At 37.5% G+C, this 15,933-nt stretch overlaps 1 protein-coding gene across 1 annotated transcript in view; it reads left to right on the forward strand.

Annotated features, from left to right (window-relative positions):
- Positions 1-8,721: 8,721 nt before the first annotated feature.
- Positions 8,722-15,933, forward strand: part of LOC136825670 (nucleolar pre-ribosomal-associated protein 1) — a 56,339-nt gene continuing 49,127 nt past the window's right edge. The window contains exons 1-2 of the mRNA XM_067082358.1: positions 8,722-8,882; positions 11,185-11,356. Of these exons, the coding sequence (XP_066938459.1) occupies positions 8,831-8,882; positions 11,185-11,356 (224 nt within the window). The 5' untranslated portion in view covers positions 8,722-8,830. The remainder of the gene's footprint in view (positions 8,883-11,184; positions 11,357-15,933) is intronic.

Here is a 15,933-nt window from a genome sequence, read left to right on the forward strand (position 1 = left end):
GCGCCCGCGGTTGTTTCGTCCAGTGCAGTTAGTAGCCACAAGATTACACGTCAGCATATAGTTCAGGCTGCGGCTTGATGTGGACCCAACCAGCATAAAGAATAGCAAACATGAATATGAAAGAATGACGAAAATGATTACAGAAGTGAAAGCGAGGCATGATGTAGTGAGGACGTCATGTTAGCTATGACGTGGGAATGAAGTTTGATACTTTCGTCCGAGTTCTATGAACGGAGAGAGAGAGAGAGAGAGAGAGAGAGAGAGAGAGAGAGAGAGAGGAAAATAAAATATTGTTAGTAAATATGTCGTCAAAGAGTGGTCGCTGGTAACAACTAACAGAAGGAATACAAAAGTTAGCAGCAGAAGCATGCAGGTTGGTACAGAGAGAGAGAGAGAGAGAGAGAGAGAGAGAGAGAGAGAGAGAGAGAGAGAGAGAGAGAGAGAAAAGAAGACAAGGCTGGGGGCGGGGGCGGGATGTTATTATACTCTCTGTGTGTGTATCAGTGACACTTGAGATTTCACTCTCAATGTCGAGGCGGAACTTACAAAATTTTCGTACTCTGTCCCCAACATGAAAAAGTAAAGTTGGACATTTTAGTCTCGAAGTCACTTTTGACTCCATGGAAGAAGCACTTAAAGTTTTGGTGGAATTGTACGTAGAGGAGGGACAACAAATGAAGGAAAACATAACAGATAGTGATTCTCCTTTTGGAGAACAGAGTTCCATTAGAGGAAACAAACTCAGTTCCTACGCTGAATTTAAAACCCAACCCCCACTGCCTGAGTTACCATAGAATTCCTCTATCTGTTGCATATATATTATACATATATATGTGTGTATGTATATATACGTTTGTATATACTTTAAACCAGCCTTATGCCAGCACAATGGCAGTCCGTAGGCTAAGTAAAGGAAGGTGTCAGATTTAATACAAAGCCCGGTATTGCCCTCTTGACTCGGACGAACTAACCGATACCAATGCACGTTTTCTGATCGTCTGAAATTACAATAACTCGGGAATGAAGAGACTGTAATTGAAACGACGTACATTCAGGTTCGAGAAACTCACACACATACACAAACCACAGTTGAATTTGCATAGACTATCGCAATATATATTATTGCGCTATATTATTCAAACATCCCAAATTTGAACAATTTAACAAAAGAAAATCGAATATCTCTGCAAGTGTCTTGGTGATTTCCCTCTTGAGTCTATAGAGCACCTATTCCCCATCGTTATTTCAAATCTTCGCCCATGAGTCCGATTACAAATCAGTTTTCTCAAACAAAGCCACCAGATATTGAAGGCTCTCTTCTCGTCTCGAATGAAAACACCAAAACTCAGATAAAATGAATTAAAGGAATAGAAAACGATTTACAGAGTCTAGGTTTTAGATGCACCGTGAGTAGCATCCCAACGGTCATAAGGCACTACTTGAATAACGCCAAAATCAAACGTGGTCATTTCTCCTTCACACAGAGTCTCCTGACTCGAGACGTTCAACAGCAGCATCTGCAGCTCTGGTCGACGTAACCGCAATTAGAGCATTTTGGTTGGAAGAAACAGGGCACGCAACACGGTCCCAAGAAGCAGCAGACTAGCCAGGTAATGACGGTGCACACAGGCCTCATCTCGCCTACCTGCCGTTCAGAGACAAGAAGGATTGTTGAAAGTTACCTGAGGTGATCTAAGGTTTGATTCCCTGTTAGAGCAAAACTTGATTAAGAAAAAAACAAAAAGACGAATGTACTTTTAACACTGTACAGATTTGCCAGAGTTTTTCCTCTTCATGAACGTGTCACGATTCTTTTTCGAGCTATGAAGAGCTCAATTAAAGAAACAGGCTACGTATGAATGCACTAAATTCTGTCTGAATTCTGCTTATCAATCTGCTCTTGCAATTGTAAGAATACTGATACACTCTGCAATAAAGCCAACTTTACAAAACCATTCCCTCACTTTCTAAGAATATTTCTATGATAGTAATCAAAGTATATTTACCTTGCATATAGGGCATACATTTTCTGTCACTCCTCGTACCCTGGGTTCTATGTATCCATCATATGGCCTTATTTGCGTAACGCCCGGGGCGCCGTGTGTCGACACCACAAAAGGCCCTGGTTCCCTTGGGTACATTGATCCCTCCATCTAAAATGAAGGAATGGTCAAAAAGTATGTAGAGATTTCTGATGAGTGCAGAGCAAATCTGAAATGAAATTGTTCAATAGATGTCATCCTAGGCCTTTCCTACGCGGGTGCGAGTGCGTGTGTGTGTCTGTGAGGTTGAGGGGGGTGGGGGGCGGTCTTAGTGTGAAGGCCACTGACTTTGATTCGATCCTGCTTCTGCAACCAGTTCGCTTACACATCATGAGCAATAATGTTCGATGGAGCTTTATTCATTACTTTGAAACTCCCTACAAGATTTTCCATTCAAAACAAATTCTTTCGAAAGGCAATTGGCAATAATGAATATATATTTTTTTCAAATACATTAGCCAGAAGCTTTATCTTTCGTATATTCTCCTTTTTATCTGCTATTTCATTTTTCGGTATCCTAATATTCTAATTTTCTAGCGTTCTTTTCTTTCCCAATCAGCGTTCGAATTCAGAAGGACCGTAGAGCCATTTCAAATGAGTTCCCATAAATTGGCGACTGTTAATACTTTTGTTCCTTTATTTACCTTTCATTCGCTTCTCTGAAAAGTCAAGTGTAAACCCATTGGTAATGTAGAGTGAACTCGTGTAAACTTGCGAGTTTGTCAGAATTTAAACTCAGGTCCAAATTCGCGTGCAGCAGGGAACTTCCCGCCTGCCACTGACAACAAACTTTGTTTTGGCAACCGCTGACGGAACCATGGTGCTGTTTGCCACTACTCACCTCCGCTCCGGAATTTTGATAAGTGAATAGATCATGAAATTCATTAAGATTTATAATGTAACTGACGCTAAACAATCTAAAATCCACAAAACGGCTACTCACTAAAAGAAATCTGTGACAAATTATCAGTAATGCTTGGTAAAAGAGCACAATATTCCGTGTGGAGATAAAATTATTTTTGCTCCCCGGCACCGTTGTTTGTAACGTTATATCACAAGACACTGAAATCATTATACGAACGGTTGACATTACACGACCGCAAAGGAAAAACAACACCGGAGGTCTAATGAAAAGATGAAACGGTAGATTTCAACACTACGTATTTCAATTTCACGATTGTCTGTTAAGCCCCATTTTAGTCTAAAAGAAAGAAACACATGAGCACACTTTCTGGGCCTTCTTTTTTTTAAGAAGAAGAAGAAAAGATTAAAACTATTACCTAGGCCGGGATGTGCTGCAGAAGTAACAGATGGTACCTGGCCAAAAGAGTGAAAAGACTGATGTACATTTGCTTTCCTGACCCTCAAATCATTCTTCAACGTGCAGGTGATGACTTAAGCATGCGAAACGCACAAGCTCTCTTTGATTACTGTGCTCGTGTAGAGAAGTAACACGCAACGCAGAATTCCCGCTACTTGCATTCCATGACTGAGGACGAGCCGTAGTAAATAAAATCCTGGTTTAAACGAGAAAAAGAGAGTGTAGGAAGAATGTTGGTCCTTAATCAACGAAGGAAACGAATCTTATGCTTTTTAAACAATTTCTTAACTTTTTCCTTGATGCTAGTGATTGCAAAATGCTTGAGTAACTTTCTCTTTTGTGATCTTGTCATTAGTGTTTTTGAAGAGAAACATTTTCAGCTTTTCACTCGTCTTTGATACTCTGATCTGTTATTATCTGTTTTAGATATTTAGTCACATTAAGACTTTTTTGTTACTTATAGAGCACATTATTACACAGCTGACTGAAGTGCACTTAATTAGTTCAGGCAGTTTCATTGCAGTCAAAAGTTGATTTTAATTGACTGTCAATCAGTTCTGTTGATCTATTATAATCTGACCATTCTGGAATAAAAACAAATTCTCAATTCAGTCATAAAAAGACACGCACATACATACACACACACACTATATATATGTGTGTGTGTATATATATATATATATATATATATATATATATATATATATATATATATATATATATATATATATACATATTTTATATATATGTGTATATATATATGAACTCCTCTTCCCCAGTATCAACTAGAATGGTTCTCATTTATACAGGCTGAAGATTATAACATCATCTCTCTCTCTTTCTCTCTCTCTCTCTCTCTCTCTCTCTCCTGGAATGGGTGAAATGATCACTTGCATAAAATGGAAGAGTCTTACCAATACATAAATTGACAAAAAAAAAAATATATATACCGAAAATCACTTCAATTTTCACTGTAGGCTGAGAACGGTACCAGTAATATTAACACCACAATAACGAGAAAACATACCTCATATGTATGGTATGGGCAAAGTGTATACATGCCATTTTTACATGCTTGCTTATGAATACATGATAATATCAATCCACATTCTATGTATGCATAAGGCATCTCTACATAAGTATGCATACAGGGATTTTTATTGCTATATATTGTATGTATAAAGTGCCTGTATTAAGTGAATTTACACAGTGATCTGAAACAGTCAACATATTTACGCATTAACTGAACTTGAGTATGAATATGAATCAGCTTATGACATGCACAAAGAAGTGAACCTAATATATATATATATATATATATATATATATATATATATATATATATATATATATATATATATATATATATATATATATATATAAACTAGCTGAGTAAAATGAGAAGTGCTCCTTGATAAGTATTGGGAGTGTGCTAAGTTCAGTAACTACACTGGAGTCAACCGGATTGCAGTTTACTGAATGTGACTTCAGGCCATTCGATAAAAAAAAAAGATAAAAAGACTACTTAGCAAAACCAAATTGACATCATAAATTTTACAGAAAGAGAGAGAGAGAGAGAGAAGTATTACAAAGGGAAGGAGAAAACAGATTGATAAACTAGATCATTTGTGAGATCCTGAGAAAGAAAAAAACGAACGAGTGTCCCATTGTGAACCCGGTGACATTTTGCGGGAAACCGAATGCTCTTTAATCGGTACTCGATGTCATCTACGCTTTTCTGGAACTTACTATAATTGCGAAGATATATGAATTAAGCAATGGAATATAGAAACGATGTGAGAATAGAAAAGATAGAGATTTCGTCTACAATATGTCTTTAATCGGTAATATCAATTTCGTAGCAAACTTGTTTGGCCGGGATAGACAAAGTCAGTTGCTTAGAGACGCTCGGAAATGTGCGTGTCTGAAACTAGACCATCAATTTTAGCCTTGAATGCTGTTTCACTCCACAACACAGAAGTTGTTGAGTCTTTGAGGATAACCAAGAATTTAGTGGATCTTAGAGATATATATAGTTAATGGGATGGGACAGTTTTGAAGATTAGGGCGAACGTAATTTCTAGGATTATAAGCAATACTAATATATATATATATATATATATATATATATATATATATATATATATATATAATATATATATGCATGTGTATATATTAGTATATTATCATATTCTAAATATTTACTTTTTCATTTTTGATTGTCAGTTTTGAAAAGGATTATCTCTCATGCATGGAACGTAGTTAACAGAGAAGAAACAATTTATTGCGCAAAAAATGCTTACAAAGTGCAGCACAAAAGGCAACCCGGACGCGGTATGCGTATAGGAGAAAGCCCTCTCGAATGAATGGCATTGGCTGTGGTGTTGTACTGTACAGTAGATACCTTTTCCTCCCTATTGATTACTGGGCAAACATTACTCATCAGGGCTGATGTGGTACTAAGGTAGTATTACAAAATATAAATGCTCACAGATACCTGTATAGGGGAATTGTAGCATATTAAGTGGGAATTACTCATTAAAAGATTGCACTGCAAAATTTGTCTTAAACATTACAGACTATGCAACTTTTATATGTATTGGACATTAAGAAAATAATTTGAATTACTGCTATAAAAGATATACATTTTATCTGGTTTCTGTCAAGGAACGCAATTGCTACGGAGTAGCATGTGGTATAATTTACAGTAATTAATGTGTAATTTGTTATTTTATATCATGTTAAAACTTCAGATAATTACTTAGCAGAATGAATTACATTTAGATGAGGTCAACAAACAAAATTTTATATAAATGTTATAAAAAAAAATTAGAAACGCAACAGTTTTAATGATGCCAACAGGTAGCGGTAGAATAAGACGTACTACAATTTAGTTTATGCACAATATGATACAGTATATACCTGTCTATTGACTATCTGGAGCAAGCAAATTTTGGATGAGAGGTCAAAACCCTTTTCAGCACACTAGGTTGTAGAGAATGCTTGAGGAGGCCAACTCCACTCAGCCTGTCTCCCTGTGGCCTGTAATGAGTAATCTCATCACACTCCGAGAGATAGTGACTTAGAGTGTGCTTCCTTAACTCGCCACACAGTTTGCAACATGTTTCTATGGACTGACAGCAAAAAAAAAAAAAAAGCGTTTGAAATGTTTTTATTATTGTCAGTTTTTATAACTTACGCTGGCTAGGGCTTCTGTTGTTATAAAAAATTGCATAGGCTACATCAAATTGTTTGGTTATATTTAGTAGGCTGTTTACTCGATCTTTTCAAGTCTATGAAAACAGGCGTGGTAATTAGTTTCCCTCAAGTTTTCCCTTATTTTTAATGCGTTGCTGTTGAGGAATTATCCGTTAAGTTTAACATTTTCAAAAAAGACGATGAAAGTATGAGAAGCATCTAATTACAGAGGCTACATTTATCTGCGGACTAGGCCTAGGTTGCTGATTGCAAAGTGGTTGAATAAACGAATTTGTCTGATTTTATGAGAGGTATGCCGATACTCAATAGGTCACTTGTACACACTGTACAGTACAATATCTCATTTGAGGGTATTTCAGTGGCCCAGTTAAATTCTCAGTTGAATGAAATAGTACGTTTAAGTCGAGACTTCAGCAATGAAGAATTTACTGATTTTATTAGTCTATCAGTTTCATGATGCTAAAGTATTCAAGAATGAACGTTATTACCAAATCAGCTGTAAGCCTACCAGTCTATTGGAACTATGCGTTTCTACTTCTTCGCCATCGCTATCCTTATACTAAGTGAGTCGGTTACCTTGATGCATCTCCTCCAGCTAAAGACATTCCCCTCAAAAACCTCATCCTATGCCAAACCCTTCTTCTCTAAATCCTCCTTCGCTTTATTGCGGAATCTAACAGTTTTGAAATTTACAATGAACAGAATATTGCTAAACTGCTCAGTCTTTCTTGGTTCATTGTAGATCTCTGATAAGTTTTGATTAATTAATTTTTTTTCAAATGGCTGTTCAAACAATGATAGTTTAAAAGATTCTTAATGTCACAACAAAGTTTGGCAAACACTCTTGCAACTTCTACTTGCGCATCTACCGAAGCAAATTTAAAGCTGCCCAGTTAGCAATCTGCTGATCAGGATTGACTCCCTTATACAGGACAGTGTGACAGCGGAGGCGATTCATTTTGGCAATCATGGTTGTAGCTTTCAACTCTACTTAACACGTGTTTGCTGAATTTGTTTATTGATAGAACTCATCTTTTTCAATATCCAACAACGTTTATATTTACAGGAGAGCAAGTCGCTGTGAAGCATATTGATCTGTATTGCACGCTTTGCAATTTCTACCTTAAGCAATTTCTTCCAGTTCTCTTTGTGTTTCTTATACTGAGGTCAAGCCAGCATCACATCTCTGTTTACCAGGCATCTTCTTACTCTTCTATAGCTCTTCTCTCTTTAGAAATGTCGTACATTTTGCACATCTGCAGAGCTTCCTCAGTTGCCTTTGACATTAGACAGTCCCGTTTTTCCTGACAAAATAGAGCCAATGCTATCATCTTTGCATACATTGGTCAAACGGAAGTCCTCCTTTCCGCAGGTAGATCTGAGCATCAGTCACTGCAGTTGGTATTGGGGTCCAAAAATGCAAAAACGAGAAAAAGGATAGACCATGATGCAAACTAATGGGCTTTCTGCTTCACCCTTAGTTTCAGAGGTTTCTTCTGGCCCACCTCTCAACACTTCCAAAGGTTTTTTTTATTAATTCCTCGGTGTGCTCAGCAAGTACAATTACAGCTTCGCGCTTTCAGCTGCATCTTGTGTCATAATTAATATTAGTACCATACACAGGAGGATAAAGGTTATTTATGAGAAAGTTATTATTGTAATTCTGGAATCGTATTTACAATTTCATTTTTAAATAGGTGAAAAAGTACTCTTTTCAGTTAAAAGGTTTGTTGATTTAGTTAACTGAATATGATCAGAGTAAAATATTTCCCTGATTAGCCTATCAGACGTGGCTTTGATACGGTACTGCTACTTTCCTGATATATAGGGTTAAAACTAATATATGGTAAATATGTTATTCGTCATGAATTAAAGCCACACCGGATTTAGCATATTTGTAGAATTTCCATCACATTTTCAACCATGCTACCGTATTTTCTGCATAGTGATCTCATATGCTTTCAAGTTGAAACAATCCTACGGCACATTCATGTCAAAAATGTAATAAGATGATAATGGTACATAGATTACGGTCAACACATGGCAGTTATCAAGACAAAGTTAAAAGCAAAGAAAGGAATAGGAAATTAAGTGATAGGAGATTCTAGTCTTAACCGAACAAAGTCGAAGAGCTGTTATAAAGCAAACGTCACGACACTACTACTGTCATTCCATTGCGGCCTCACTGAAGAAACGTGGGACTTTCGCGTTAATGGATGATGAAGATCAGTAAAGAATTACTTTCAAAATGAAGTTGAAAGAATTGAACACTGACCTTTGGGGCGATAAGCCTCTAGAAGGTAGGTTTATCCTGGATTTAAGTAGATTGTAAGCATAAATACCCTTCGCCTCCTCCAAAGCCGTTTGATTTTGACAAGGTATTCATTTTATTATCACATGATTTGCGTACGAACATAAACGTTTAAATAGTGAACATAAACGTTTAAATAGTGAACATAAACGTTTAAATAGTGTTTTATGGGTCTTCTTATATTCGTGTTATTAGGATGATAGGGTAGGATGCAGAGTAAGGTTTGACGAATTAGTTGGGGGGGGAGCAAATCTCCCTGTCCCCACCCTGGCCAGACTAGGATAGGGTAGGACACGGCATCCGAGGTTAGGTTAGGTAAGGGCCGACCCTTACTCTGCATTCACCCCGGGTAATTTGGAGAAGCTAGCCTGAGTCCATTGTCTCCGATGGTTACTTGGGGGTTGTCCTGCCCCCCCCGGGGCCAGGTCAGGCCATGGTGCCCTAATTGAGGTTAGGTAGGTAAGTTTGGGTGTTAATATATTTGCTCCGTGCCTGTTTTTACCTTTTCACCTTTTTATTTCTACACTTTTAGGGGTTCTGATACCGGCGGTGCATCTCTTTGGAATGTCCCTTCGCCGTGTTTAGTACTAGCCCGGGGGGAGGGGTACCCATACGTTAACAAGTTATTGCACTTGCCGGACGGGATATGACCCGTTCGAAACAGACGTACCCGTGCTCTGTCTTGTGAAGATCGCGTATGGAAACCCCTTGTTGGATGGGCCTCAGGGGTTAATTGCAGGTTAATTAGACTTGAGTGCCAAAAATTAAAGGTAAATTCATAATTGGCAACCAAAAAACTGGTAGCCTTTACCTCTTTAGCTTGCATGCATTTTATGCCCTGTACGTCCATTCTGCCTTCGAACTACTGGGAATGCGATCGTTCTTCGTTTCTCACTATTTTTATTGGAAGTTAAACAGTGTTGAATCTTTCAGTGCCTTGAGACCATTTCTAGTGACTGGCATGGTATCACGGAAGGAAGCATAAGGTTATTTTTTCTTACTGCCTCTTGTGATAAGGTGTTGAGTGTTTTTGTGGAGCCCCGGGGGTACATTGTACCTGAAGCACCCACCACTCTCAGTGGATGGGTTTTGGTTTTATCTCAATGTAGGTGACAATGTTCTCTGGTTGTTTTTATTTTGGTGCTACGCCCAGGGCAAGGGCGAGCACCTGTCACGCTTTGATAGCCATCGGAGTACTTCCTTCACTGCAAAGTTCCCATTAAGAAGGAGGCGACCCACGCCTCTAGGAGTTAAGATGAGCACCTACCAGAGGCAGTATCCCAGTAGCTCTCTTAGCTGATAGGTAACAACTAGCATTGGTTTTCAATGCTAGCAATTTTTTTTTATTTTCAAATTCATTACATACTGAATGTTTTTGGAGTAGAATATGTCCATGAATTCCACCTTCTATCAACGTGAGAATCAGCTGTGTAATTAGTTGGTAAGTTATTACTTATATAAAAATGATATTTTTGTAATAAAATAAAAATTTTGTATATACTTACCAATTACATGATCAGAACCCACCCTCCTCCCCACTGATGGACATAAGGCATGAACAGATTGAAGTTATCTGCTAAAGTCGTTCCTAATATTCCCGCTAGTGGGCAGAACTGGTCACCTACACAGACGTGCGAAGTATTACCTGCGAAATTTTGAATTTAAGCTGCCGTGTAAAGTGAACTAATAGCTATGTAATTACTTGGCAAGTATACGCAAAACTATATTTTATTATAAAAATGTTGTTTTTATTATATAAATTTCTATTTTCTAAAAATTGAACTCTTCTTTCTGTATTTCCCATTACCTTCTTTTACTTCTTGCCAATGAACACCATATTCTTTAGAAGCTTGAATTTCAAGTCAATGACTCATGTGGGCTTGCTCGACATGAATAGGGTTCATCTTCAGAATAATAATAATAATAATAATAATAATAATAATAATAATAATAATAATAATAATAATAATAATAATAATAATAATAATAATAATAATATATGAGTGTTTCCCCTTCCTTCCTACCCTAAAAAGTAGTTTCTCAATCCTTCTGCCATGCAAATTATTAATATAATACAATATATTGTAAATAATGATACTCTTTTCCCTGAATCCTGAGACTGAAATTATAATACTGTAGTTGTAATATGTAAGTTTGTCTTCTGCTTATGCTTAGCTGGAAGTCATATGTTGGATACTGTAGTACCAATTACAGTACCAACAAACTATCATTTACCTTTGTTTGAAATGAACATTCTTAATCATTTCATCATTTTTCCTTTTCTTTTGCAGGTATAAGGAAATTCAATACTCACATGGCAAGTTGTGAAGACAAGAAGGAATTCGTTAAATATTTTCTGAAATTCTCTTGGTGTAGTGAAATTTTAAGGCCATTTGGAAAGCCATCTATAAAGCATGGTCAGCTGAAAGCCATCGTGGAATGCCTCACACATATACTTTCCAAGTAAGAAATCTGATCTGTACATTTCTGTGCATTGTAAAAAATATTTCATCGGTTTACTCTGGTTGCAACACAGTACTCTAGTTTGTAATTGAATGTTATAATGTCATACAGAAAGGTACTTTTATAACTCGCTGTCCAATATATTTTCTCATGTTTGTGCCTGAATTCCATTACATTGGTCTATATTTTATGTAAATGAATTTAAGTAAATGGTTTTTTAATATCATCTTGAGTTTATGGAAGCTTTGTCACCAGTATTTTTCATCAGTATCAGTGACTTTGGCTATAATGTGCTTATCAACATAAATTGCTTAATTAAGGCTGATCTTTTTTAGTGCACAAGCCTTTGGTATGGGGAGGTAATTGTATCTTGATCAGGTATATATGGAGAATGCATGCCTGTTCTCATTCTTAAGCGATAAAGGTTAGCATTAATTTAAGATATGCGTATCGTGACGAAGTGAACTGCAGTTACAGTATTTCCCAGTTGACTAGGAAGTAGCCACAGTTTTTAATTAATACAGTATTAATAATAATTTGCTTGGCACAAGAACAAAAAGTACTTTTGAATTCACAGAATTTGCCATGAACAATGCAAGAACATAACTTTTTCAAAACACACCCATTACTTTACGTAGTCAAGGTCCACCATCGTGCATTATCCAGTCATGTCTCCAGAGCAAAAGGGTTTTGGATTTCACTTGTCTGAGTAAGCATCCAGGTCCCTCAGTAACTCTACTGTTGGAACTGGTTGTTATCTGAGCGTTCTTGTGTTTTTAACACCTGAAATCTGGCCTTCTGGGATTTGATTTACTGTATGTAATTAATTTCCCTTATTTTTCACCTCTGAATCTTATTGTGAGGTGACAATTCCCATCCGTCCAGAATCAACTTTGTAAATGTTTGGAACTGTCAGCCAAGAACTGTAAGCAGGTATTTGATTTCCTTAAACAGTGGATAAGTTCATTTATTCTTTGCTAGATATAGCCATCAATAAATTAATTATTTAAATATGCTGCCTGTTTAAATGATTTTCTTTTTTTTGTAAAAAATAACAATTTTTGCAAGATTAACATTGTTAAAATCTTTTAATGTCTTCTTCTTCTTCTTCTTCCCAGCTTGTTCCCATTTTTACATGGGGTCGCCGTTTTGGATGAGCCGTTTCCATCTATTTCTATCCTGCGCTTCTGCCTCATCAATTCCCTTCTCACGCAGGTCTCCCCTCACACAGTCCTTCCATCTCTTTCTTGGTCTCCCTCTTCTTCTTCTTCCCTGGATCTCCATCCCCATAGTATGTCGTCTACCAGCGTGGTCCTCATCTCTCCTTAACAGGTGTCCATACCATCTCAGCCTCCCCTCCTGCACTTGGTCAACCCCCTAATGCAATCATTTCGGATCCTATCCTCTCTCGTCACCCCAGCCATCCACCTAAGCATTCTTATTTCTGCCACATCCATCTTCTCCTCTGTCTTTCTCAAGCTTGCTGTTTCTGTGCCATACATCATTGCTGTTCTTACCACCGTCTTATGAAATTTTCCTTTTAACCTCAGCGGTACTCTTTTGTCACAAAGAACTCCGGAAGCCGCTCTCCAGCTGTTCCAGCCTGCCTGTACCCGATGTTTTACTTCTTCCATACATCCTCCAGCATGAACAAAGGATCCCAAATACTTAAAATGATCAACGCTTTTTATTGGTTCTCCCCCAAGCTGAATACTTTCCCTATCACCCCCCTCATTGGTGGTACACATATATTCTGTCTTAGATCTACTTATTCTCATTCCTCTGTCCTCAAGAACTTGTCTCCATCTTTCCAATTTCATTTCCAGATCTTCCTTGCTCTCTGTGCACAGGACAGTATCATCCGCATACAATATGTTCCACGGTACTGCCTCCCTTACATCCTCTATGATAACGTCCATCACTATGTTAAAGATAAATGGGCTAAGAGCCGACCCCTGGTGTAACCCTACCCTCACCTCAAAACCCTCCGTCTTCCCAACACTGCTCCTCACTCTGGTAAATACATTCCGGTACATCTGCTGTATCAGTCACTTGTACTTCTCTGGCACCATCCTCTCCCTCAAGCTCCTCCATACCTCTTGTCTCAGGACTCGGTCATAAGCCTTTTCAAGGTCAATGAATACCATATGTAGGTCCCTTTGTTTTTCCCCAAATTTCTCCATTAGTTGTCTCAGACAAAATGTACCGTCTGTTGTTCCCCTTCCCTTCATAAATCCCATCTGCTCTTTACCTATTTCTACTTCTCTTAGTCTGGTATCTATCACCCTTTCCAGTATCTTCAGAGTGTGGGACATTAGTTTAATATCCCTATAATTACCACACCCTTGGACATCTCCTTTCCCTTTGAAAATTGGGATCAGTATACTCCCACGCCACTCATTTGGTATCTTTTCCTGCTCAAGGATCTTTATCATAAGATCTTAAAGTATATCCACTCCTTCATCCCCTAATGCCTTCCATGCCTCCACAGGTATCATGTCTTGTCCGATTGCCTTACCATTCTTCATCTTCTTGAGTGCATCCAGCACCTCTTGCTTAGAAAACCTCATCACCATGCCAATGTTCACCTGCCCATCCCCTCTTATTAGTCTGTTATTTTCTTCATTTAACAGCTGTTCGAAATATTCTTTCCATCTCTTCACAATGTCCTCCTCCTTTCTAAGTATTACCCCATCAAACAAATGAACGCATTTGTTTGATATGTGTAATATCTTTGGTGCTCTTATTTCTAGCTTTGACAGCTTGATCATCTTATTTAATCCTTCCTTCGTCCCCAGCTCATTATACACGTCATCATACGACTTTGCTGTAGCTTGGGCTACCACCTTTTTCACCACCTTGTTTTCTCTCTGAACCGATCTCTGTCTTCCACTGACCATGACTCATCCCATCTTTTCTTTGCCTCGTTCTTCTCTTTTACTACTTTCCCAATACCTCTGTAATAATTCATAAATAATTTAACTTGATATTTCCAGTAAGGACAGTATCTCTCTCTCTCTCTCTCTCTCTCTCTCTCTCTCTCTCTCTCTGTGTCCGTAACAATTGATGAATAATTTCACTCTCGTAAGTAAGGACAACCCTTATCTCTCTCTCTCTCTCTCGTCCATAGTTAGTGCTCACACATTTTTACAACTTATTATTTATCTGTACGTCTTTACCTGTACAGTACAGTACACCCTCTGTATTCGTGTTCTCACGATTCGTGGACTCACATATTTGCGGATTTCTCTGTGGAACGTATCTACCCACTATTCGCAGAAATATCGCCCATTCGTGGTATTTTTCACTGAGAAATATTCACTAATTACAGTACTATATTTTCATATTTTTATGACTAAATGCGCTTTTTGTGATAAAACTATACTCAGGTATAAGCATTTGTAGAGGGTTTTTCTTGTGTTTAAACTAACAAAATAGGCAGTTCTAAGTGTTTTTAGGGGGGGTTTTAAGTATTTGAGAATACGGGGGGTTTTCTGTAGATGGTTTAAATTGATCTAATTTTACCTGTACCATCTACAAAGTGTAAATGTGCTGTCTGGTAAATACGTTCTAAAACATATAGAGACATAATAACCAGGAGTTGTATTAGTCAAAATAAAAAACACTGTTTGTTCATGAAAAAGCATTTCAAAATGAAGAGATAGAGACATAGAATAACGAAGTTATTAAAAAAAGGTTGATCAGAATTCTAAAAATACGTCGGTTGGAAGGGGAGAGAGACAGAAATTCTCTTCCAATTCTCATTTTTATGTCAACCATTTATTTCTTCTTTGTAAGGGTAATGTCTTAAGCTAACTTTTAAATGAAATTACAGTAACTTTAATTTCATTTAAAAGTCCGCTTAATAATTCGGGAGCATGATTAGGGTCATATTCAGTGTTTAAACTAGAAATAAGCATTTATTTGATTTATTTGCATTTTTAGAGACCATGCCAAACTTATGCGAAAATTCGTCCTGCACTAGGGGTTCTGGAACCTATCCTTGCATAAGTTCACGGTGTGACTGTATTGTAAATTATCATATTGTTAGGGGTTGTTGGTGACTGGCGATGAAACGTAAACAAAACTATGTTTCCCTTTTAGGCGACATGTGTAGGAAAAGTATGATACTGATACCGTATAGAATCGGCTTTGTTATTTGTTTTTTCTAATTCCTAAGGATACAGTAAGTAAAACAGCATTTGTAATAACATCATCTTTACATAGCCAATATTTCATTAGATACCTGGTGTTGCAAAAGCTAGCCTATACACAGATGGTTTTGTAATTTAGCAGTCTTATACTACCCTTGCCGGATTTTGTCTGTTAAATCCAATGTCTGTTGGTTCTGGGTCCATTAAAGTGAGGTTTTACCATACTTGTATGTGAACAACTTATTTTATCATGAGAATTACATTTTAGTACTACAATATACTGTGGATTCATGACGCTACCAGAAATACAGTATTAGTAGGTTTGCTTATCAACTGCAGACAGTGAGAAGATTGACAGAATCCCTGAGGAGACTGTCTATTTGGGTCCACAATACAGGCAGTCCTCACTTATTGGTGGCTTCG

This window comes from Macrobrachium rosenbergii, chromosome 39, assembly GCF_040412425.1.
Source record: "Macrobrachium rosenbergii isolate ZJJX-2024 chromosome 39, ASM4041242v1, whole genome shotgun sequence".
NCBI classification, from domain to species: domain Eukaryota; kingdom Metazoa; phylum Arthropoda; class Malacostraca; order Decapoda; family Palaemonidae; genus Macrobrachium; species Macrobrachium rosenbergii.